At 36.4% G+C, this 23944-nt stretch overlaps 1 protein-coding gene across 20 annotated transcripts in view; it reads right to left on the bottom strand.

The window, feature by feature from the left end:
• Positions 1 to 3679: 3679 nt before the first annotated feature.
• The window catches only part of KLHL32 (kelch like family member 32), a 210617-nt gene continuing 190352 nt past the window's right edge, over positions 3680 to 23944 (bottom strand). For 19 of the 20 annotated variants that reach the window (XM_074037443.1, XM_074037435.1, XM_015449059.4 and 16 more), the window contains 4 exons: positions 17182 to 17240; positions 13696 to 13888; positions 11601 to 11695; positions 3680 to 5314 (listed from right to left, as the gene is read on the bottom strand). In XM_074037443.1, coding sequence (XP_073893544.1) covers positions 5153 to 5314; positions 11601 to 11695; positions 13696 to 13888; positions 17182 to 17240 — 509 coding nt within the window. In that variant the 3' untranslated portion in view covers positions 3680 to 5152. The remainder of the gene's footprint in view (positions 5315 to 11600; positions 11696 to 13695; positions 13889 to 17181; positions 17241 to 23944) is intronic. The other variant, XR_012433603.1, reaches the window with a different exon arrangement.

Raw genomic sequence — 23944 nt, forward strand, 5'->3', positions numbered from 1 at the left:
CTTGGAGTCCCTTATACCTGCTTCTTTAATAGCCACTTTTCCCTAAATACCCTGTAATTTCGGAGGCTACTTCTTCTACCAGTGTAATATAAGCCATTCTTTTTTGGTCAAATCTGAGTTTGTTCTCCTTTCTCATGTTCTTTGTCCTTTCTGTGACAATTGTCTTTTGTCTTCCCATCAGTTCCACAATGATGCTGCTCCCTCCTACATATACAGTTGACCCTTGAACGACACAAGTTCGAACTGTGCGGGTCCACTTATATGTGGATCTAAAATACAGTATTTGTGGGATGCAAAATCTGAGTATATGGAGGACTAACTTTTTGTATAGGCAGGTTCCTCAGAGCCAATTGCGGGACTTGAGTATATGCAGATTTTGGTATGCACAGGGGATCCTGGAACCAATCCCCAGACATATCAAGAAATGACCACTGTATCTTGAGAGCACCTCATGGTCTTCTTTCCTGTCCCCAGTCGTAAGATATGACCCTTCATCTGCTTTGTCTCAACTTTCTGTTAGTGGTGAACTGATAGCTCCACCTTTTATCTCTTAAATCTCTTTCTAGTGCTAATTTATCTCTAAACCTCTGTAGTTGGAGTCTCCTGAAATCTCAAGGCAACATGTCAAGCTACCCATGTCACTTTCTATTTCAGACTACCTCCTGCTTTGATTTTCTACCCAGGGAATACACTATTGTCCCAAGTTATTTAGCCTTGAAATGTCAGAGGCATTTTAGGTTCTTCGTTTTTCTCCCACTTTCAGTTGATTACCATTACAGGCTCTTAGGCTTCTTTTTTTCTTTTTGCAATGCCTTGCATCCACTGGTTTGATGTTTGTTTTTTCTGCTGGGCACTACTTATTTCCTTACCTCTGGTGTCCTCTTCTACATCTTATGTTCTGAAATGTATATTCCTAAAATACTGTTTTCCTCTTGTTACTTTTCTGCTCAAGGACTTCCAATAACTGCCCATTGTTTATAAGGTGATGTTCAAACCCTTCAGTCTGGAGACTTTCTGCTACCTATCTGACTGTACCTTTTATCTTCAAGCTTATCTCTTTCCAAACAAGAGGCTCCTTTTGTAGTTTTCTCTGATTGCCATGTTCATCCTACACTCAGTCTCATTCAGTTTACAGTGTGGAAACTGTATAGGACCTGTTTCCTATAGAAATTGAAGACACTTAAATAGGAAGAAAATTAAAATACACATTTGGAGACATGAGTATTCCAGTCAAATAATATCTATACAATACCAGATAGAGTATAAAAGACGATTGAAGGACAACAGTGATGAAAGGACTTTATTAGGCATTTGGATTTGGTTATGATTTAAATTTCAATTTAATTAGAACGTTTCCATGGCGAGGAAGGAAGCACGGATTGTGGAAAAGTCATTCAGTATTGAGTTCATTTGCATTAGAAGAATTTCATAGTTTAAAACTTGTATATCTATACCTGTCCTTCGTATGTTTTCTTCTTAAGCATATTCGACTTTTTCTACCTCAGCATCTATATAATATTTGTGAGTCAGATGTTTGTGGGTTTTCATTACCTATTATCATTTTCTTCCATGCTTTACAACAAATTTTTTAAACTACCTTGTTCTTAAATAATTACATGGACTTGTTTTCATGTACTTTCACAGAATCTTTGACAGCTAAAATTATGTGTTATATAAAAATTTGACAAGCTTCTACAGTCGAGAAAAGCCTTTAGAAATCTGCCTTCCCCAAACCGTACATGTTATCATACCACTCATGTCTCCCCATGTCTGAAAGGTAAATAGATACAGAAACCTCACCAAAAGTTGAATCATCTGTACTAAACCACTGCTTTTTTATCCAGACTTTTTATATAAATCTTATATTTTCCAAAAAACTGATCTTTTGCCTACCCCTCTTAGAGTTAAAAATATTGCCTTGTCAGGCAAGAGTATAGTATGCCAATATAAATAATATGCTTTATTTGGATAGAAACAGTTGGTTTGGGAAGCTAGCAACGTAGCATATTCTTCACAAATTTAATAAGATGTGTATTTTGATAGTGTGATAACCTGCATTGTAAATTACCAAATGGTTGGAATTGACCAGTTTATACTTATTAAAATTTTTGTTGTGCCGATGGCGTCCAATTCATTGCATTTGTGAATTGTGCTTCTAGAAAAATTGTGGACATTTTAATTTTATATACATATTTATGAGTTATTTGTGCATATGATAAAAATTTATATATAGTAATAAAAGTATATATTTAACTTACATTGTGCCCTTGATTATTGAAAACTTCCTTTTTATAACAGATTCATTATGTGGAAGCTAAAGTAAAAATGAGCCATGTTACCAGAAGGAATAATTTCTATCTTATTACTGATGTTTTTATATTTGTGGTAAAACTATAGAAAGTTAGGTTTTCCGATGTCATGGTAGCTGAAAGAGTTTGATGTACATGTGGTTAAAGTGTGAAGAAAATATGAAGGAAAAAGTATGAAAAGTACCCTAATCATTACCTAATTGCTATTTTGTTATTAAGGATCTAAGAAGTGTTATTGCATTGTACAGATGATTTTAGAAATTCACATCTTTGCTGGCTTTTCCTTTAACACCAAGAATATCTGTTATCATCTGTGTGGTACTGTATTTTGTTTTCTCTTTTAAAGTAAAAACTTGAAGTGATATTTAAATGTTTGCAAGTCTCATGACCTTCCTATAGAAATTCACATTAGTATAATAATTTACATTACAAATACAATATAACCTTTAATTTTGAAGAATAAAAATGGAAATGGAAGATGAATTACTATAGGGTAGTTCACTTAAATCGAAAATGTATATTTGAATACTTTCAGTGAAATTTGGCTCATATGACCAGACATAGTTTAATAGAATTCTATTATTGATAACCTTGAATAAAAGGATCTAATTATAACTTATCTAGGTTTTTTTCCCTTTTAGGGAAGAGATGTTATGTTTTTGTACTACTCTTGGCTATAGTTATAAAGGATGTGTCTGAACCTGGTAAAACTTTTTAAAATTCTGAGTTCAGTTCTGTAATATTAGTGAATATTACATTATAAAGATCACTTAGGAGGGGTTGATAATATATGCTGATTTGTTTTATATGAATTGTTAAAAATATATACAGAAATGAGGGTAGTCTCAGGCTACCTTTCCATTAGTTGGGTAAGCTTGTTTTTAGAGCTTTCCCTTTCATTGATTGGATGTAGGGCCTGGGAATACAAATAGATTTTCATAGTTTTACTAGGTAAAACTGCTAGAGAGAAAATTCATGTCCCAAGTACAAAAATTAATATAGCTGAATACTTAAGTCCCTGTTGAAAAGATTTCTGAAATACTGGAGTTCATTTTCCTGCCTTGGTAAGGCATTTTTAAAATTTAGTTTAGATGGCTTAAACCATTTAAAGAAGCTGTCATCATTCTAAATATCAATTGTCAATATCAATTTTCACTGTTGAGAACTGTCCTCAACAGTGGTTTGTCTATACTAAAGGAAATATACTAAGTATACTAAGGAATTTAGTCTATACTAAATTCCTATTCTTTTAAAAATCTACCTGTTTTCCTTCTCCCTAGTCTCCTTCCTGCCCTTTAAATCTGAATAACCAGAAACCATATATTTATTTCTATGTTTTATGTATAATGATATATGAAGTTAGTGAATTCTGTGAGACAAAAAGATCATTTTTATTCACTTTTGATTACAAAAAATGGTTACATGAATAAAATAACAATTTCCTTTAAGAGAGGGATTGCTGAATGATTAAACTGTCAAGGAAAAAAGAGTGAATTCTTCCTTTTAATAAAGGTGACCTAGGTCCTGAGGAAGTTAGGAAAAAAAGAAAAACTCACATTATACTTGTTAAATTTGTTTTCAAATGTGATTATTAAGTTGTTGTATTTATTTTTTGTCATAGACAAAGCAAACTCAAAAACTAGCCTAAAAAAGAATTCCTATGCATTATTAAAAGTGATAGTAATAAAATATGTATTGGTGGTGGAGAAGAATCCCACAAGCACTCAAGATTGACATAACCTTTAACAAAGTGGAAAAACTTTTATTAGAACTGCCAATTCTAGGTTCAAATTTATGTCAAAGCACTTTATGGTACCATAATTAGTACAACTAAATTATTTTTTAGCTTTAAATGTCATTTTTCACTAAATGATTTTAAATGAGACATCTGAGAGTTACTTGAGGCAAGTTTAGATATCTGTACAAGTTTAGATATCTTTGATTTTAATAAACTCCCTATTTCCTAATTGTGTGTCTCTTTCACATGCTTTTTAGAATCATTTATTCCATAACATGTTTCCAAATTCTATCTAGTAATTTTTAAACTTCAAAAATAATCTCCCTGTTCATTTACAAGGTTCTAAAGACAGTAAAATACCTTGTAATTTCAGTAACATTTTTCTTTTTCTTGGGCAAAGTATTTCAAAATGTTTGCCTAATCCTCATGATGTTCTTTTAAATTAACATGGAAATCAGTAATTATCCTCCTTAAAAGGTGGGAAAACTGAAGTATTGTAAAGTTAGGTTCTGACCCAAGGTCAGCGTAACCAAGGTGAAAAATCTGGGTGTTCCAACTGCTGTTCCAGTGTATGTCTATTATTCGTATCACCTTGAATAAAATATGGTATTTAAAAATTTATGATGTCATAATGCTGAGTCTCTACTGAGCAGGGCTGCTTAATGTTAAATTTTAAAAAGAAAAATTACAAGCCCCGCTTTAAATAATAAAGGGATTAAGTACAGAATATATATTTTTTAAGATCATCGATGCCATTTTGTCCAGTAAATTGCCTTACTAACAGTGTTATGTTATCTTAAGACAGTGCTGATTAGAAAAAGTGTACAAAGAATGCTCTAAAGACCCTTGGGACACAATGTACCTTAAGTTGGCACTAAGCTATACCACAATAAAAGTCATACATATTGCATGTTGACATACACTGAGAAGGGTGACAAGAGTTTTTAATAATGTATTTTAGAAAATTGTTCATTTTTTGCTTAAATTTATCAGAATACAAGACCTATAAAGCAAGACAAGGAAGCATTGAGCACTGAGTCTTTTCATGCCCAGTATCCAACAGTCAGGGCTATGGTTTCCTCCTGTTCATGATGGCATTGGCTTTTCAGACGGTGCCAATCCTGTGATGAGGCACTTGAAGAGTTTGAAGGTTAGGGCATGTGAAATATGGAGCTGGAAGGAAGCATGCTGCTATTCCATTGGAAGCAAAAGGGAGTGTAGGTCCATAGAATACTTCTTCTTTGCCTTCTCTGCTTACATCCAGTACCTTCAAAAGAGGAAGAGAAGCAGCCTGTACATCAAAGATGACTGCTCAAAATAAAGCTATGTATACATAGAAGAAATTCTGAACTTAGTTATGCTACCATCACCATATCTTAGGAATTCTTTTTCTTGCTTGGATGGTACCAGAGATATTTATTAAGCTCCTACTAAATGCTACACTATGGTAGTATGTTTCTGGATGTACATATATACATACATGTGTATTTATAAGCATTTAATCTTCAGAACAATTAGAGGTAGGTAGCATTATCTTCATGTAAGAAAACTGCCTTAGACAAGTTAAATAACTTGCCCAAACTAGTTAGTAGGTGGTCTGTCATCATGTTGGCTTAAACATCCTCATCTGTGAAATGAAGAAAACAAGACCTTGTAGCTTTGTTGTGAAAACTGATGACATCTAGCTCAGTGTCTGGCAGGTAGTGGAATATAACACAGCTTAGTAGCAAGTTCAAAATTAGTTCAGTTGATTCTGGAAGTTTTTCCCCAGTTCTTTCCTGGTCATGCTGGAGTTCCTTTTTTTTTTTTTTTTTTTTTTTTTGACAGGGTCTTGCTCTGTCACCTAGGCTGGAGTGCAGTGGTGCTCACTGTAGCCTTGATCTCTTGGGCTGAAACAGTCCTGCTGCCTCACCCTCCCGAGTAGCCAGGACCAAAGGTGCACACCACCACACCTAGCTAATTTGTAAATTTTCTGTAGTGATGGTTTCTCACCATGTTGCGCAGGCTGGTCTCAAACTCCTGGGCTCAAGCAATCCTTCCACCTCAACTTCCCGAAGTGCTGGGATTATAAGTGTAAGCCACTGTGCCTGGCCTCTCTCTTCTTATATAGCACAGCTTCTTTGTTAGTCAGTGCCTGCTGTCTCCTAACTGAACCTGGCTGAATCTTCAAAGTAGGAAAATTCTTTCTTCAGGAAAGCTGCTCTCACCCGATTTGTCAAACCTATTCGGCTCTTTCAAGTCTTCTGTTATCTTAATCCCTCTTCATTTGACTTTTCTCTATTTAAACATTTGCCTCCCTTGGATTTAGTGTTTTAAAAAAATGAAAGTTTGTCATTGACATTGTCATATCGCAATCCACCTTGGGTCCCTTTTCCTTCATCTGCATCCTGGACGTAGGTGTTTCCCAATATTTCAATCACAGACCTCTTAGTATCCTTCTTTAATGATCTAGTCCACTCTCATGCCTTCATCTATCACCTGTGTGGATAAATCTTAAGACTTTAACTGCAATAGACTGGGCGCGGTAGCTCACATCTGTAATCCCAGCACTTTGGGAGGCCGAGGCGGGTGGATCACGAGCCCAGTAGATCGAGACCATCCTAGCTAACACGGTGAAACCCCGTCTCTACTAAAAAAAAAAAAAAAAAAAAAATAGCCAGGTGTGGTGGCAGGCACCTGCAGTCCCAGCTACCCTGGAGGCTGAGGCAGGAGAATGGCTTGAACCTGGGAGGCAGAGCTTGCAGTGAGCCGAGATCGCGCCACTGCACTCCAGCCTGGGCGACAGAGCGATACTCCATCTCAAAAAAAAAAAAAAAAAAAAAAAAAAAGACTTTAACTGCAATAACGCATTATTTTACAGGAAATGGGCCCTTGAAATTTGGGAATCCGTGTTCACAAAGGAGGAAATTACTAAGTCCTAGAATAAAAGAAAGAACAAACTTAAATGGAAATCAGATGTCCCAATCTCTTTATTGAACAATATACCCCGTCACTACTAATTTAAAATAACTCATATACTAAATACAAACGTTTTCTCTGTTCTCTTGTTAATTGACGTATTTTCTTTCAGTGTCACATTTACAGTTGTTTTGACTAGGTAAGGCAAGACTCCATTTATTTTCAAAATTTTCTTGATTATTCTTACACATTTACTTTCCTAGAGAAACTTTCAAGATCAGTTTGACTACTTCGCCCCATGAGAAAAGGGAAAACCCCGGTGGGATTTTGGCCAGTATTTCATTAGATACAGAAAGTAAATCAGAGGTCATTTAGTATTTACCACAACTCTATAAGGATAAGTATTGTCTTCAAATTTACAGAGAAGAAAATTGATACCAGAAAAAATTAAATGACTTTCTCAGGGTCACACGGCAAGGGGTGGAGCCAGTATTTGAGCTCAGGATGCAACCCAGAAAGAGCAAGGATTGTGTGCTCTCCCTTCTGACTGAAAACATTTTTAGAAGGCAAAATACTAATGAGATAATCATCCAGAGAGCTTTTGTCTGGTTTCCTGGGCCAACAGAGACTGCATATGTTAAGCAGATGTAATGTATTTAATCTGAGAAGGGAAAAGGAAGCATTGGCAGTTTTTCTCCAAAACACTCCCCTGTAAACTGGCTGAAAGAAGGCGTTTGAGAGAATGTGGTGCCAAGCTGGCACTGTATACTCCAGCCGAAAAGAAATAATAGTAAATGAAGAGAACAGCAGAGGTGATCTAGAAACATAGACTAATCACTTGCACACTTACGCAGCTGCTCCTTTATGTGCCACTTGTCATCCATGGCACACAAGATTAGAGTCAAACCTCTGTGACAGACATTAGTTTACACACCCACTAAACAAACAAGAACACCTTCACTTTCGTCAGTAATCTATTTCTAGTATTTTCCATAAGTGTTTATTAATAACAAGTCCAAATCTCAATCTAAGAGTATCTCTGATTTTCTCTTGTTTGGGTTGTCCTTCTGATGGATAAATAGTCTGTGCTAAATCAGAGTAGTAGCAGGAAATACAGTATGCTTTTTCAGCATTGGACATGCTTCATCCCACTGTGGTTGAATCCTACAAATCACAGTTAAATGAGCTTGGATTAGGGTCCAGAAGGGACAGTTCAATGAGAAATTATCAGCTGGTACTTTTGAGGGCAAAAAACAATTAGTACTTCCGAATGTTAATAGAACAATCTCAGAACTATTTAAGTATGACTTCCATTAATCAGCCATGCTCTTGGATTAATGATTTGTGGATTAATCTTAGATCAAACATTATATAGATTTGTGGTTGATGACACAAAAAATTTAAACCTTTATATTTTTAGTATGTATATGATTTTCCCCACCATGCTTCTGTACTTCTCAACCCACTGACATACTTAGGAATTTCCACTGTTAAGCATTTTCTCATAAATACTATTCCAGTCTTCCATCATCTTGCCTCTGTTGGATATTCTTTAAGTAGTAAAGAAGTGGCCTGCTTTTGAACATGTAGCTATTCTCTCCAACCATCAATTTATTACTGTGAATGTATTGAAACAAATTGTTCTGTAGTCATCCATAACATAAAAAAAAAAAAAAATTGAGCTTTAGTTCAGAATGAATGATAATATAGCCTGTAACCAGCTGTCATTTAACTAAAATGAAAGATACATGTGACTATCCTTGAATACCTCTATTTCAAACATCTCTTTAAGTGATAATCCATATGCTTATAGGGATACTTGTTACCTATTAATAGTAAAGGCTCCTAAAAATAACAAATGGGCCAGGTGCAGTGGTTCACGTCTGTAATCCCAGCACTTTGGGAGGCCGAGGTGAGTGGATCATGAGGTCAGGAGTTTGAGACCAGCCTGGCCAGCATGGTGAAACCCTGTCTAAAAATACAAAAAATTAGCTGGGCATGGTGGCACACGCCTGAAATCCCAGTTATTCAGGAGACTGAAGCAGGAGAATGACTTGAACCCAGGAGGCGGAAGTTGCAGTGAGCCAAGATCGCGCCACTGCACTCCAACCTGGGCAACAGAGCAACACACTGTCAGGAAAAAAAAAAAAAAAAAATTAACAAATTTGTCTGTGCTTTGTCGGACCAGTGTGCCAGCCAAAGGAATAAACAGCATTTGCCAAAGGATTGATTCTGTTCATCAAAATGGCTACTGGAACACAGAAATACCCATCATGCTGACTTTTATTTAAAAGCAAATATATTAGAATATATTATTGTACAATCTCAGAGGTGAAACTTATTCTACTAATACAGGTATTGATTTAAAAAAATAATTGAATCCCCTTTGAGAATCACCATAATCATGAGGATACTCTCAAACATCCTCAGTGGTTTAAAATACGCACTTGTATAACTCTTCATTTCTTGTGGATGGATTTGTTTGAAAACAGTCAAATGTCATTAGCAATTAATTAGTGTATATGATTAGTGATCATTCTACAGAAAAATTCTTTGGTGACAAAAAACAAATGATGTGACTACGAAGTTTAAGTTTCTATGTCTTACAAGCTAACATTCAAGACTCTTAACAAAATATGAGATGTGGAAAAAATGTGCACTATGGCAGCACTCTGGTCTCCTATACTTGATATGTACAGCGTTTTCTTTATTTCTTCATTATGTTATGTTTTCCACTCATTTTCTATTCCTTGAGCTAATCTGATACTAAAATTAGTAGACAAATGCTCATAAATGTATTTAAAATTTACAATTTTATTTCATGAGAAACCCAAACTTACTTCCATTGTGCAAAAGTGATCAAATGAGGGTCCCAAAGCCACTTTAAAAACAGCGTTCCAGCACCATAGAGAACTGTTGCCCACTTCTAAGTTCTACCAATTCTGAAAAGTAAAAACTAAAAAGAAACCTGAAAGACTATGAAAGACTACCAAATACATGCTTGGATGAAGACTAGAAGCACTCTTTGGAGAAAAGTTTGCTCATTTGTTGTTATTCGAAAGACAGGACGAAGCTCTAGTCTAAGGCAGCTTTCCATTAACTAACTAAAACCAGTACAAGGCAGCCTTCAGTGAACTCCCTTAAAGTCTTATGTGGTTCTTCGTGTGTGTGTGGCTTTGATAATTATTTTCTCCTGTATTATCGTTTCCCAGTTTATTAATTTTCTCTCATCTTTATCATCTCTCCCCTTCTACTTTCTTTGGGATTACTTTTTGGTTCATTTTCTAACTTACGAAGCTATATCTCACAAGCTTTGCTGTGTATTGTTTTTATTATCACAGTTCTGGGAAATTTTTTGAGTTCCATTATGATTTCTTCTTTAACCCATAAGTTATATAGCAATGTGTTTTATTATTTCCAGTTATGTAGGGTTTTTTTGTTCTTGTTGTTAAGTTCTAACTTAATTACATTGTATTAGAGATACATAATACTATACAATACTTAATTTTTTTAACTAAAGTTTTCTTAACCCTAACCCTAGTACATGACTGGTTTTTGTAAATGTTCCATGTATGCTAAGAAAAATATATTCTTTCCAACTGCTCAGTCAGAACTCATATCCATTCAGACAAGCTTGTTAATTATATTTTCCTTATCTACCTTACCCTTGCCGACTTTTTTAAACTTCATCTATATGAATAATAGAAGTACTTTAAATTCCCCAGACAAACCTCTGTCAAGACAAATCAAGAGAAGAAGAGACAATATTATGAATGTAAAGGGAGATATAACTAAGAATAACACAACAACTATATGCTAGCAATTTTGAAAACTTAGAAAACATGGAAGTTTCTTGAAAATATACGTACCTTATGAGATGTGACTGATAAAGAAAGAAAAATGTTGAACAGTTCAGCAACTATTAAAGATATTGATGCAGTTGTTAAAAATCTTCCCATAAAGATGAGATTAGATAATAAAAGTAGTTATAAGGATATACTTTTCTGGAGGTCAGGAAGAAAGGTCAGGGCTAATACATGTCAATATTTTATCAGAGAACATGTAAAATAGAAAACTATGGTAATAACTGTAAAATAATAATAGGAATAAGACTATGAATGTGTCTATCAACAAGGGCTATTGCTCTTCTGAAAGGCCCAGCTGGCAACTTGCCCAGCCTGGGCTCCTCATACACTGATGCACCAGAGCTATTCTTTGGAACAGAGGCTGTCCCTATCAGGGACTTGAATGAACTGTATGGGAATGAATGAAGTGTAATACAGAAAATAAGGCAATGGTGTGGAAAGGAAGTATTTGTAAAACTTGAGGGATGTGAAGGAACTATTGCCAAAGATTTTTAGAAGTGTTTGGTTTATGAGAAAGGGAAAGCTATCCCAATTTCCCAGTTTCCAATATATATTACATATATTTTTCAAAGCTCATCCCCATTTTTATTTTTAATAGGGCTCAATAATTTACTTAGGCATCACTTTTAGGATACAGGATGAAGTTTAGTGGCTGAACTAGTTGCACACAAAAAGGAGACATTAAGCCTCTTTCTAAACATAAATATCTCTTTCTTCAGTAGCAGCATTACAAAATGTAACCTCACTGAACCACCTGAACAAACTTCAAAAGGAACTTCAACCACTCACCTGGATACAAGCCAGAGGCTCATTTGTCCAAATTGAATATCCACCAACTAAATATATTCTCCCATTATGGACAGCAACTCCAGATTCATTTTGGCCTAAAGTAAAGAGAATTGAATAAAAAGGAAAAAAAAAATCCATTTCTTACATATTTTAATTAACCCTTTTGCCACTGAGGGATACAATTTTCCCCTGTGGCACATTTGTATACTCCATGGGATTTTTGCAACAACTAATCACTGCCTCCCAGTACTCAGAAAAATTAAGCACTATTTCTCAGAGAATGAATCTGTGTCGGGTCAGAACCAGGCCAAAACACTTATTAGCCAGCCAAGTTAGTAAATACAGCATTAAATACAGCAATAGTAAGCCATGTAGAACTGAATTCTATACTATGTCATATGCCATTAATTTACAGTGGTGGAAATAAGGTATATTATAGAAATGCAAACACCTCTTCTAGTACCCACAAATGCTTTTTAGGCAAGTGCTTACATTTGTAAAGTAACAGCTGCAACTCCAAGAAGCCAATAAAGCAGAGCCATGCCCCTAGCATGCCCCAAATGAAGACAAACGGCAGAAAAGATTGATCAACTTGCTATCCTACCTTTCTTTACATACCCAACATTTTAAAGATTATATTAAAGTTCCTGAGCTGGGACCAGCCTGGATAATCCCCAGATACTGACACGCCAAAATGATGAAAGGTTTCCCCTCCCATTTCAAAAAGAAGACAGAATAACTCACTACCACATATTCTTCCCTGGAGGCCATCAGAGAGTGAAAGAGTCTCTTTTTATTGATGGGCTGACACAGGATTGACTGGGGTAATAAATAAGCTGGATCTTACAGCAGGCAGAATCACAGATCCAGAATCGAGGGCCCGAGTTTCTAAGTCCTTGTTCAGTGGGCCTCAAAAATCATTTTGCAAAAACAGGAGCTCAATACAAGCGTCTAACCCTCTGGTTAGATTCCCAGTGTTGCCTCCCCCAGCAGCAGCTGCAAGGGATTGAGTGCCCACTCAGCATACTAAAATGTCTCAACCCAACCTACCATTTTCGGTTTATGATTTTTCCTATTATTTGAGCAGACCTGGAAGGGATCTGATCACTTATAGATGTTAACAATGCAAGCTGACAAGGGGGGAAAAGTTATTAACTCCATAAAGAAACATGAGGGGTAAGTTGTTCACCATGTTACCTTCATCCTTTTTTGGGATGAGAATGGTCCATACCTAATGTTGCCCTGTGGTAAATGCTTGGATGGGTATTTGTGGCCAGAAATGCCGCTAAACTCCGGTGCACAGAACTACTTAAGGGTTTCATTTCTAGGAGAATATTCCCAGAAACGGTATTTGACAGTGACAAATAATGAAGACCATGCTCCTCCTGAACTCACAAGAAATAAGACTAAAAGCAGTGAGAAGTAACAGTAAATTCCTTCTGTAAAGAGTTATTGGCCGGGCGCGGTGGCTCAAGCCTGTAATCCCAGCACTTTGGGAGGCCGAGACGGGCGGATCACGAGGTCAGGAGATCAAGACCATCCTGGCTAACACGGTGAAACCCCGTCGCTACTAAAAAAAAAAATACAAAAAACTAGCCGGGCGAGGTGGCGGGCGCCTGTAGTCCCAGCTATTCGGGAGGCTGAGGCAGGAGAATGGCGTAAACCCAGGAGGCGGAGCTTGCAATGAGCTGAGATCCGGCCACTGCACTCCAGCCCGGGCGACAGAGCGAGACTCCGTCTCAAAAAAAAAAAAAAAAAAAAAAAAGTTATTAAATCTTTCAGTGTCTGGTTCCTCCTATTTGTATCAGAGTTCCATGTTAATACTGATGGATGATAATGGACTTGACATGCCTCTCAGCCATATGAGGATGTACATAATGGTGGTAATATAGGCCCTGAGAAATCAGATGCTCAGCTACCTAAATGAGTCCAGTTCTGTTAGAACATAAATGATACACATCTTTCTGGTTAATAAATGCAGGTTCTTCTACAACTATGCACTTAATATTTAGTGATGCCCTAAAGATGTCTATGAAACATGTTTGGTGACTTCTTGAATCTACTTTTCCTGATTTACTTAATCAAAGGTACTTGCCAGTCAACAGGTTGAAACTGCAACGTGTCCACTGGTCAGTGTCTATGTTGTAAGAATCTATATGGCGCACAAGGATCCGGTCGTTATTGTAGTCTAGGTCATTGCCTCCAAGAACATAAAGCTTCCTTTCTACAGCAGCCATGGAATGGTAGACCCTTCTCTGCAGCATGGGGCTACGGCTTATCCACTTATTCTGAAAAAAGAAATTTAAGTGCATTCTGTTAGTAGGAGACCTCCATGTCAGAAAACAGTAATGAGTGCCTCATAAGTAGTGGGAACCCTAATGTTTATCAAACATTCTGTTTGGATGTTGTTTATATATGTTGAAAGGTGTGTGCTTCTTACATGAGAACAAGTACAAAAGAGTCACATATTCCAATTGTTTTTTGCGATTTACACATGGCATCTCTGCTAGTTTGCATTGCATTTTATAGCGCATTTTGAATTATATAAGGGGAACATTGAAATTTTCATGATGTTTATCTCACCCAATTCAGAGAATTTATTCATGCAAATACATTAAGCGTGAAAGCACATGGCTAGGTATACCTTACACAGTGGTGCAATGATTAAGAAAACAGTCTCTGGATCTAGACTGCCTGGGTTTATAACTTGTATGTGATCTTAAGCAATTTACTTAATATCTCTGTGCCAGTTTTCTCATCTGTAAAATGGGGATAATAATGCCTACCTGATAAGCCTATTGTGAAGATTAAATGAGCTAATATACATAAAGCACTTAGAAAAATGCACATGAAAAATGTTCAATGCATATTCATTTTTTCAAAATGATGTGATGATAATCACTGGGTACCTTAGGCCCCTAGATAAGATAGGGTAATGGCTCTGCTGTTCTTTCCAAAATTAACCTCCTGAGATCAGTGGAAGAGCTAAGATTTTGTTCAGCAACAAACCACCCACACTTCCTTTTATCAGCCTCCTTTAATATATTAACAGTCACATCTTTTGCCAAATTGGGAAAGGTTATTTCTAGGCACACATTTATTTGTTTTGGTGGAAGACTAAGTTTTGTTTTGTTTTGTTTTTGAGACAGAGTCTCGCTCTGTTGCCCAGGCTGGAGTGCAGTGACGTGATCTCGGCTCACTGCAACCTCCGCCTCCCAGGTTCAAGCCAATTCGCCTGCCTCAGCCTCCCAAGTAGCTGGGATTACAGGCATGTGCCACCACATCTGGCTGATTTTTGTATTTTTAGTAGAGATGGGCTTTCACCATGTTGGCCATGCTGGTCACGAACTCCTGACCTCAAGATCCACCAGGCTCAGCCTCCCAAAGTGCTGGGATTATAGGCGTGAACCACCATGCCCCGCTGGAAGACTAAGTTTTATATGATAACTTTAGGGAATGGTGAAACCTCCAATATTTGGTTCTGGTTCACCCTCAGTAATGAGAAGAGTATGCCCAACCTTTCATAAAATAAGGCTCTCATTGTAAAATTAAATGAAGACCAAACATGACCTTAATTTTAAATCTCAACTAAGTAATGGACAGGTAAGTAAAGAAAGTAATGGACAGGTAAATAAACATAACAGTTTTCTTTCTACCTAAACACTAAGCATACAGGAATAACCCAGATTCCTTTTTGCCAAGAAAAAAAAGGATTTCGGCCAGAAAAAAAAAAAAAAAGTCATATGATGTTTTGAATACATAGAATTTCACCATTTCACAAAACTGTAAGGGAAGAAGCAAAAGACAACAACAATAAACATTTTGTATAAAAATTGGTCCACTCTAATAGGCATATAGACTAGCTCATTTCTAATTTTTCTTTTAAAGATACACTCAAGAAAAGAAGTGATTTGTACGGCTTGAAAAGCTTGCATTCATCTGTTCCCCCATTCGAACATATCATAAGAATTTCCTTCCAATCAAATGTCTTCTTTAATAAAAGAGTCAAGCCTGCCTTTCAGCTATTTTGCTAATATCTATAATACATTACACATGAATATATTTAACTCAAAACTCTGAGGATGCTTTTCTTAGGTGTTTTCTATGATACAACCCATTACAGTATTAGGAATCAATGTTTGCATTAGCAGTCCAGTCCCCTGCCACCAGACTATGGATGCCATCTGGTTTGCAAAGCCTGCCTGCATCCCCTGATTATATCTTCAGCTTCCTTCACTGCAGTGCCTGCCAGGTGAGCCGCCAACCACTGCAAAGGCAAAGAAACAGGCCTGGTGGGGTCATTCCTAATAAGCTAGCGTGTGAATACTAATCAGTGGTGGGGAAGCAGAGGTCACCCCAGCCTGCCTGTTGGCAGGTAGCAATGTGCTCTGTGGCAGATGGCAGGCATTATCGACTTTCCACAAAGGCCTAGAAGAGAAATAAGCACCAGGGCCAAATGATAGAGTTATTGAGATTCTGAGCAAGATGCAAGCAGATGTGATGTTTGCCAGTACCCACTGTAAACAATATGCCAGCAGAATTTTTTAAAAGAGCATGTGTGTACAAACATGAAACAGAACTCATTTGAGAAATGTTAACACCTTCTTCCTCTTTAACCACGTGTGCACCAAACTCAAGCAACTGCAATTAACGATCCCTCTTGAGACAGCTGACCCACGGACATTTGGTCTCTGAAATCTACAGCTTCTAATGACATCAGGAAACACACTTTGCAAAGAGAGAAATGCCTTCATTAAATACAGAATCAAGTAATTGCTAAAATAAAAAGATACCAAATACACTGAGTCCACTATGGACATAAATTTGGTGACCGGTCCCAACCCAGACTGCCAAAGCCAACCTGTTGTGTCATATCCCATTACCTTCAACTGATGAATATTAAACCTACAAATCATTTCAGAATACTGTCATAATCAAAAATATTTACATTACCAAAATCATAGAAATGGCAAAATTCAGCACACAATTGCCAAGGTTCATACATATTTTGGTATATGGAAAAGAGAACAAAAATATTTCCTTTGGGGGAAAAATAGTATTTGGGTGTACATGAAAAGTAGTAGACAAAAGAAGGTACAGGCACCATCCAAATGCATATTCAACCCCCAGCTGTTAGATGAAAACTCTTCAGATACTTCCCATCTCTCAAACTCTTCATATACTTCTTTAGAGTTGTCCTAGATACTGTTTTAGGTCATTGGGGCTATATTAAGTTAATACTTGTGTTTTAGAATAAACCATAAGCATGATTCCCTCCTAGAATGGCAGCCCCTTCCAGAAGGACATTGCAATGGGACAGTTAAAATCATTTCTATATGATGCAAAACTCTGAAAGGCTGATGTGTTATGTATAGCACAAAACTAGAGGAGCTGAAATGTTTTGAGTAACAAAACAAAAAAATGAACCAAAAAGCAGTTTAATAAGATGCTTCCTTTTCTCTATATAAGCTCAAGATGCATATCTGTGTGTGTAGACTTGGCATTCCAATTACTAATTCCTCTGGAATCTTTTAAAATTCATTTTAATTAAAATAATGAGGTGTTCTTATATGATTCTTACCTGGTTAGGTTCATATACCATTAGCCTGTTCTGATATTGTGCCGTATTAGTTACTCCACCTGTAATGGATTAACATGTGTTAGAGCTTTTCATGAATAAGAAACAGGATATTCCAACATAAGAATGAGATACAATTAAAGGAAAATTAGCTACTGCTGAGGATCTGTTTGTATACCCTCATGGTGAGCCCATGACATAATTAAGAAGCTTATTGTTGAAGCAGTTTCATTTTCAAGAAACATTTCAGAAGCAATCCAGTTAAGAGCAAGCAACAAGTATGCTGACATTACCAAGAGGGCCCCAATTCTGACAAGCTGTTCTGCATGGCCAGAATGAGGGGCAAAGTATTAGGGAGTGAGAGTGAACATACTACACACAGACAAATCTCTATACAATTTATGCCAGGGACATAGTTAAACGGAAAATTCTTGTCCTTCACTAAATTGTCAATTTTAAAGCTCGGACCTCTGTACTCTAACACAGTGATATCTTGATATCTCTTGATATTACTTATCAAAAAAAGACGTAAAGCCAGTGCTGTCCAATAGAATAAGAGCCACATATGCAAGTCACATATGCAATGATAAATTTTCCAGTAGCCACATAAAAAGTAAAAAGAAACAGTGAAATTAAATTTAATAAATTTTATGTACCCCAATATAGCCACAATTATCATTTCAACATGAAATCAACAAAAAACTTAAGATTTTTTATATATCTCATATTCTTTTCTTTCATAGTAACTCTTCAAAAGCCAGTGTATATTTGACACGACGCATCTCAATACAGATTAGCCATGTTTCAAGGATTCAATAAGCCACATGTGGCTAATGGCTACCACATTGGGCAGCACAAATCTAGGGCTCTTCAGTGCAATTGCTATTGTCATCAACCCTTTTGAAGCCCTCTTGACAACTGCTAAGATCTAAGAGACTTGAGACCCACCTAATCAAGAACCACTAAGAAAATCATCACACTTCCAGCTAAGTTTCTCTTATTTGTCCTCATACTTCTTTTCATACTTGTAGTGTATACTGAGCCCTGTAAAACCCAGAAGTTATACATTTTGCTTTAAGTTTTACCATTAAGTGGAAAAACTCTAAAAAAAAATACATAAAACAGCATAGTAAGAAAATATCACCAGTAGATATTAAATGTTAGATAATAAAATATCAAGGATATGGGACCAAAGAAGTCTATCTTTAGAAATATTGCCTTACACATTCTAGGCACTGGTGTAAAATGAATAAAACTCTTATTTTAATAAGTATCACAAAGCAGCAGCTAATTTTTCAATAAAGATATAAAATTAAGCCAAACTAAAAAAAGTTTTTTAATTGGAATTTTTTGAATTTAAAAAACATATACTGTTAAGATACTGACCAAGATGGCCTTAACATTCCCCTAGCTTGACTAAACTTAAAAAGGCTGCTTCCTGACTCTAGGCCCTTTGACCTCCCTTTTCTTAGATTACTTACTTTAGAAAACTTGTAATCATAATTTCTTTCTCTCCCTCTTTCAGATGTAAATCATTTTAAAAGCTGCTTGCCAGTTTTACAACCCAATAATATCTTCCTTAAGGTCCAGAGAGCCATTCCTTTGAAATGTAATCATCAAGGAAGATAGTCCCCTATATCCCAGCCTCTATGGGAAAGTAGGATGGTAACTTTTTTTTTTTTTTTTTTGAAACAGTCTCGCTCTTGTTGCCCAGGCTGGAGTGCAATGGCGCAACCTTGGCTCACTGCAACCTCAGTCTCCCAAGGACCCTAACTTTGATAGGCACCAATTAGCACCAAACACAGATGGCCTAATCACAGAGACCAAAATTTTCAACTCAGAAATAACTGCATGGGTACAACACATCCATTAATCAAGCTCCCCCAAAGTGTTCTTCAGTACTTTTCTACTAAACCACCCCAGTGCTTAGAAACCCTCCTCTTAAAAACTTTGCTTAATAGAATTGATTTCAAACTGCATTCTGATCTCTCTCTCCTATTGCAATAGTCTTGAATAAAGTCTTCTTTCTCTATTTAACCTTATGTGGTGCAGTTTTTGCTTTGACAGTTCAAATACTTTGAGTAGGAAACCACCATCAACTACATGGCTAGGAGTCAAGTCAATGAGAATCCAGAGGATTAGTGTCTAATCCTTAACTGAGCTGGAATAATCAATCAAAACTAATGGATACATAAAGTGGAAGGAACCTATCCAGGCCAATCATTACTCTCTCACTCAACCCCAGGAAGGAGATTATATCTTTCATATAATTGGCTTTGGCTATTCTTAACTAGAGGACTATTTTTAAAATTCTCTCAGAAGCTTGAAGATTTAAGATTTTAAAGATCAACGAAAGCTTTGTCTGCAGAGAAATCCACAAAGAACACGGACATGAGCTTCCTGCCCTCAAAGAAAGTCTTCTCTGGATTTCTCATCGAACATCTCATTTTAAAAATGAAATCAGAGGAAAGGAAAACACACTTAAGAAAGCTAAGGCTGAAATGCCTATATAGTCAGGATGTGTGTCAAAATATAGAGTTGTGTTTGCTTTCACACCCAACCTTCCCTTTCTTGTGTGATTAAAAACAGAATGTTCAATAATTCTTTCTCAGCATAACCACACAAGAATAATTTAATCTCTTGAGACTTCACAAGTCTTCAGGGTTAAAATAATTGCTAGTGCTTTTGATCTGGGCCATAACCACCAGATTAATGTCCAGTTTGCCTACAATCACTTCTCTAACTGAAAGGGAACAGAGGGCAAAGCTCCACCCATCATTTAAAGACTTCAAAAGTTTCTCTACTTGTTTTAGAAATATGGGACAGAATTAATATCTACTGCAGTAAACTATCTGTTTTATGACACTATTTGAAAATACTTACACTACTCTATGTATCAGACTCTGCCCATTATAGATTAAACATACAAGCAATGGGTTAGAATGTAGCTATTACATCCCCTCTCCCAAGCAGGGCATACAATTTATCTCCATGCTTTTCAGAACTATTATTTACTATCTTCCACAAATGCATCTATAATACATTTTCTTCTTAATCTGCACTCAGTAATTAGATTCTTTACCCTTACATACAAATTTTCACTCACATGACAATGCTTAGAAATGAGATATTAAGTTACTAGTTGGGAGTAAAAATTAAAGTCCCAGTTATGTGATATTAATAGATTCCCTCTAGAATGTTAAACCACAGGAGGTGCCTAACAAACCTAGTGCTGCAACTTTTGCCAAGTCAGGATTGCAAAGAAAAACCTTGGAAACTAGTTCTATTGCTTTCCCCTTTGAAATAATTTACAAATGAGCATAAATAAAAACCATTTTTCTTTCAATACTAAAATACATTTTAAAAAAGCATCCAAGTTTGCAGCCCACATTTCTTTAGCAGTGTTACTCATTTGCAGGGCTTTATCATTACATTCCCTTCACATAACACGCTTCACTTTTAGATTAATCTGCTGAAATGAGATGCTAAGGATTTGCATACAGATTTGACTATACAAAAATAGATATGGAATTAATAACAGTCTCTATATGTTTTAATTTCTCCTAGACTGGAGTACCCTTGCCTGCAGCAGTATTCCTGGCTTTGAAAGTCATCAAGCTGATTTGTCTGCTCTGGGTTACGATGCCACATGCTGCTATACTGTCCCCTGCAATCAAAGCACTTGCAAAGATAGATTCCATGCCTTCCTCTATCGAGTATATTTTATAGATTGGCAGTTTTGATCTCCCTCCCCCACCCCAGGGGGGATAATCTGCATCTTAACAGCTTTCTATAGATACATCTGTCATTAAATATGCCATCTCATATCAGTATCCATTTTTAAAACCAAGTTTTCTCTAACTTTGAAGTGCCACAGTGAAAGTTAAGACTTTTCAGCCAAAATTGAAAATGAGCAACCCTGTCTTATACTTTTGAACTGTGACTTAAAGATATACGGCAGGTTCCCCCAAAGTCAAATAAGTCTTTAAAAACTGCCAGAAGGAATGAAAAGTTACCACCATGCTACCAGCAGTGAGAAATGCTTTCTATCATCAAGACAGGGGAAAAGCATTTTTCTTAAGCTTCCCTGTGCAACTCGCTACAAAATGTTGTGACAAATGGATGAGTGCATACTGGAGAGATGACAAGCGACTGCCAAACAAGCAACCTTTGTCTCTGCTACTGAGATCACTGACTCTCAAACTCATATTCTACTCAAAAGTAACAACTGGTCAATGCTGACAGTACTCATAAAATAGAGTGTACAGAAAAACTGCTCTCATGGTACATGGTCAGACTGGGTCAAGTCTGATGGCTCTGCTAATTTTCTTTTAATGACAGAAAACACCTCTGTTGATTAAATAGAGTAAACTGCAGGAGTAGATGCCTATGGTTCTTAATGCAGTGCTAATGCACAACCAGGACAGAGCGGGATGCAAAGAACTGATCCCCACACACAGGGTGGAGCATGCTCCAGGTTGGAATTCTGCCAGCAAATTCAGGATTGAGGAAAACCATCTCAAGTTTTCTGCAACTGTCCTGGAGACATGCAGTGGCCAGGTTCACACTAGTCTAAGGGAAGAGTTTCAGGACAGGCTGTGGCATTAACATGGGTCCTCTATGACTGTATCCTTGGGGAAGCCGTTTAACACAGCCACGCTCAGCTTCCTCATATGCAAAACAGACATGATGATACTTCCTCATAGGTTTCAGATGAACTAGAGTGCATGGCATAGAGACAATCTACAGAGGGAAGTTTGCTACAATCCTGTAGCTGTTTATAAAAATTTCTTACCATTTCCATAAAAGATACAGATGACTGTATGTGAAATACTGAATTAATGAATGAATGAATTGCATAGTGTGAAACAGATTTCTTATAATTCTTTTTTCTAATAACCAGAATTACCAGGGTTTTTTTTTTCAGTATTCAAGGCCCTTTTCTTTCTTTAATAGTTTAAGCCTCTCTCTTCCATAAACTTTCTCCAGTTCTTGAAAGACTAAAACTTCATGCTTACAATTTAATTACCTAAAGAATAACCTGCCATTAAGTGCGAGTTCCTATTAGTCATTGTTTAGAGGGCTACATTCATTGTTAGCCCTTGATAAAAGTAATATCATAGGAATATTTATAATAAATGCAAAACCAAACTTATTATTATCTATTTTTATATGACAACAGACTGTCCATATTTTCTGGACATTTATAATACTAAATAATTATAGCCAAGAATGTTTCTACTAAATTAGCATCTTGAATAGAAGCATACATAATCCATGCATTAAATTAAAACTAGCATCCATATTATTTCTGTCATACTTGAGGAACCCACACAGATGATGGGTACTTAATATACTCAAAACCTGCAAAGTCTCTAATTTACAAAATACCTATAAAGGCAGGGTTGCTGCATTTGAAAATATAAATTATGTCATTTAGAGAAAATAGGTACAAACTTGTGACCCAGAAATATGTAAAGTATGCATTATGTATTATTTAATGAGTGAAATGATAAAATGGGGGTGAAATCAACCATAATGCAGATATCAACTAGATTCACCCGCCCTTTATAATATCAATAATATTCACTTTAACCCCCATTCCTCATTCTATAGAAAGTTGAAATCCTGCCTCCAAATATTTTTGCACATTCCCAGCAGGGTCAAACTCTCAAGGCCACCTCTGTCTGTCTTTAATGTCCCAGCTTTGATGTGTTCTTGGATCTTTTATCTCCCTTCCACCATCAACCAAGTTCTTCAGCCATTCCCTACTTCTATGGCCTAGCTTTAACCATCTTCTTTCCTCTTGGAAATAAAGCAAATGATATCGTTCAAATATTCTTTGGTAGAACAATACAGCTCACCATTTAGTTTACCATCTTTTACTAGACCCACTAGTTAGACACAAATGAATCATCTAAACAAGAGCGGTTCTCTCCGTGAGAAGAGTTCTGTAGCCAATGATTTGGACATTAAAAAAAAAAAAAAAAAAAAAAAAAAACTTACAATACCAATTTTAAAGGCCATTAGACTCCTGTAGTACGTAACCCTTTCAGAAAACAATTTTCTAATCTACACCAATGTATTTTAGAGTAGATCCATGTTATCACCTTTCTCTTTACATTTTAACTTTATGTTTTAGAAACTGAACCGTAAAATCACAGAGAGACATTATGTGTCTCTTCTCTGCCCTGTAAAGGATGGACAGTTAAGCAATTAAGGACAATCAATGATTGTTGATTCTAAACAAATCTCCAGATAGCACTCTGCTTCTGTGTATCATTTACTTTCAGTCTTATGCCATTTGGAAGTTCTTTTTACAATTTAAGCATCTATTTTGCAGACCTTCACTGTCATGATAAACAACTGGTAACCTGTGTGGTTTGGTGGGAAAAGCATGGTCTAAAGAACCAGAGACACAGAGTTCAAATTCTAACTCTTGTCAGCTGTTTAAGCTGTGTGATCTGGGGAGTCATTTAACCTTTTCAAGCCCCATTTCCTGGGCAGTGATGTGAAGGTAAATAAACAAAGTACAACTTCTTTGGCATACAGGTAAGACAGTTTAGGATGAAAACTTTATTAATTATTTGGAGAATGTAGGTGATCTGATTGCTTTCTTTCCTTTAAATCATTAGCTCTCTAACAAGCATTGTAGAATACTACATTTCTGTTTGGTTTCCACCTCAGTTCAATACTACAGTGGCTTTCTTTTCATCTCTTTCAGATGTGGGGTAGAAAAGATTGGGGCACAAGTGAAAAAAAGAAA

The sequence above is a fragment of the Macaca fascicularis genome, chromosome 4 (genome assembly GCF_037993035.2).
Source record: "Macaca fascicularis isolate 582-1 chromosome 4, T2T-MFA8v1.1".
In the NCBI taxonomy this organism is placed as follows: domain Eukaryota; kingdom Metazoa; phylum Chordata; class Mammalia; order Primates; family Cercopithecidae; genus Macaca; species Macaca fascicularis.